This window comes from Henckelia pumila, chromosome 1 (genome assembly GCF_033568475.1).
Source record: "Henckelia pumila isolate YLH828 chromosome 1, ASM3356847v2, whole genome shotgun sequence".
In the NCBI taxonomy this organism is placed as follows: domain Eukaryota; kingdom Viridiplantae; phylum Streptophyta; class Magnoliopsida; order Lamiales; family Gesneriaceae; genus Henckelia; species Henckelia pumila.
The window spans coordinates 165,612,530-165,614,780 of NC_133120.1; the positions used below are offsets into that span (position 1 = coordinate 165,612,530).

The 2,251-nt window shown below is 35.7% G+C and overlaps 1 protein-coding gene across 1 annotated transcript; it reads left to right on the forward strand.

Annotated features, from left to right (window-relative positions):
- The first annotated feature begins 321 nt into the window (after positions 1-321).
- LOC140874382 (secreted RxLR effector protein 161-like) lies at positions 322-1,071 on the forward strand. The gene has a single exon (XM_073277666.1). It carries the CDS (start codon positions 322-324, stop codon positions 1,069-1,071), a length of 750 nt encoding a protein of 249 aa, XP_073133767.1.
- Positions 1,072-2,251: the final 1,180 nt, after the last annotated feature.

A 2,251-nucleotide genomic window follows, 5' to 3' on the forward strand; every position in this document is an offset into this window, starting at 1 on the left:
AACAAGCTCCACGAGCTTGGTATGATACTCTTTCACTTTTTCTTAATGATCACGGTTTTACTATTGGCTCTGTAGATAAAACTCTTTTTAAGTTTGTCAAAGACGATCATACTTTATTAGTACAAATATATGTTGATGATATCATATTTGGGTCATCTAACCCCAAATTATGCAAAAAGTTTTCTAAGATGATGCAGGACAAATTCGAGATAAGTATGATGGGAGAATTAACATTCTTTCTGGGATTGCAAGTTAGACAGATGGAAAAGGGAATATTCATTAACCAGGTGAAACACACAAGAACTTCTAAAGAAGTTTGGAATGGAGAATTGCTCTGCTGCTAGTACTCCAATGAGTGCTTCAATCAAATTGGATAAAGATGAAGCTGGATCTTCGATATATCAAACTCTATTCAGAGGACTTATAGGTTCCTTACTCTATCTGACAGCAAGCAGACCGGATATTATGTTCTCAGTCGGTCTGTGTGCAAGATTTCAATCTGATCCGAAGCAATCTCACTATATTGCCGCAAAAAGAATCCTAAAATATCTCAAGGGAACTCAGAATGTTGGATTATGGTATCCAAAAGATTCTAGTTTTAATCTAATTGGTTACTCAGATGCAGATTATGCAGGTTGCAGAATTGATCGTAAAAGCACAAGTGGTACTTGTCAATTTCTTGGTGACAGGCTTATTTCTTGGTTCAGTAAGAAACAAACATCTATTGCTACATCTACAGCAGAATCAGAATACTTAGCCGCTGGAAGTTGTTGTGCACAATTGCTCTGGATACAACAACAACTTAGAGATTATGGTGTTGATTCATCTGAATCACCAATTTTCTGTGATAATACAAGTGCAATTGCTATCACATACAATCCGGTTCTACATTCCAGAACGAAGCATATTGATATTCGTCATCATTTCATTCGAGATCATGTTCAAAAGAAAGATGTTCGTCTGGAACATGTTTCAACCGATTTGCAAGTTGCCGATATTTTCACCAAACCATTACCCGACGCTAAGTTTTTTTATTTTCGAAATGTTCTTGGTTTAGTTGATATCGATTAAATAAATCACATGTTTAGGGGGAATATCTGCTTAACACTTAATTTTTATATCTACTCATTCCAGTACATTTAACAGATAAAGAACATAAAACTTATTACATTTCACTGATTTGTCTCATAAGCTATACGAGCTAGATCTATTCTTCTACGCATCTCATGGCTCCAGTTGATCATCCAAGTACTTATGGAGCCTTGACCATTGCAGACGTCATCTTCAAAGCAAATGTTCAGCATTTCATCTCGCTCTGTGAGGAGAATGACAAGAAGAACTCCAGAAGACTTCAAGATATCTCTAGCACGATGAGTACCTAGCATGATTTTACACCACTGCATCCTAGCACAATTTCGACGATGCATTTCCTGAGTCACCGGAGGAGGATTCGGATGAGGACAGTGAATGGAATCAAGGAAATTCCACATCCTCATTCCGCGCTCAAACACCTTTCTCCTGTATAAATCCTTCCGGATTTCATACCCTTGGTCAACAGATGGAACAACGGTGCTATTATTCTCACTTGCCATTTACTCTTACTGCTTTAAATTATGAGTTGCTAGTGTCTTGTAACTTTTCTTCTTATAGGAACAGATAAATGGATGAAAAGGCTTCAGCCACTTCAGCTTCTTTAAACGTCCAATCAACTTCTACCTATTTATTACGGGAATTCAATTTGATCTGCCTAGATCGTGATAATTCTTCTTGAGATTATCAAAGCCTTTCTAATTCTCTTTGACTTTATTGCAGAAAGTTGATAAGTCGCAAAACTATTTCATAGACAACTTGTCCAATCACATTTATTTTATTTTATCTTCTGTGCTTTATGCTTCGTAACCTTCAAAATATCATAATCATTTTTCGTCCATTTTTTTTATTAGTTCAATTTTTTTTTGGATCTTTCATCTGACTTTGGATCTTTCATCCGACTAAAGATGAAACGTTTAGTTTAAACTTTTATCAGGATAAATTTTCATTTTATTCGATGCTGGTTAAGTTTTCTCTAGTATTTTTGTTTATACTCACAAGTATCAATCGCACGCACAAAACACAAAAATTATAAGATAAAACATAATATTTCTTTGCATAATTCAAAGGTAGTACATCATACTCTTCATACTAGCTTAATCCCCTAAATTTTCTCTCATTGGCCCCCAAACCCGCTTTCTCACATCAGCATCCAAACGCC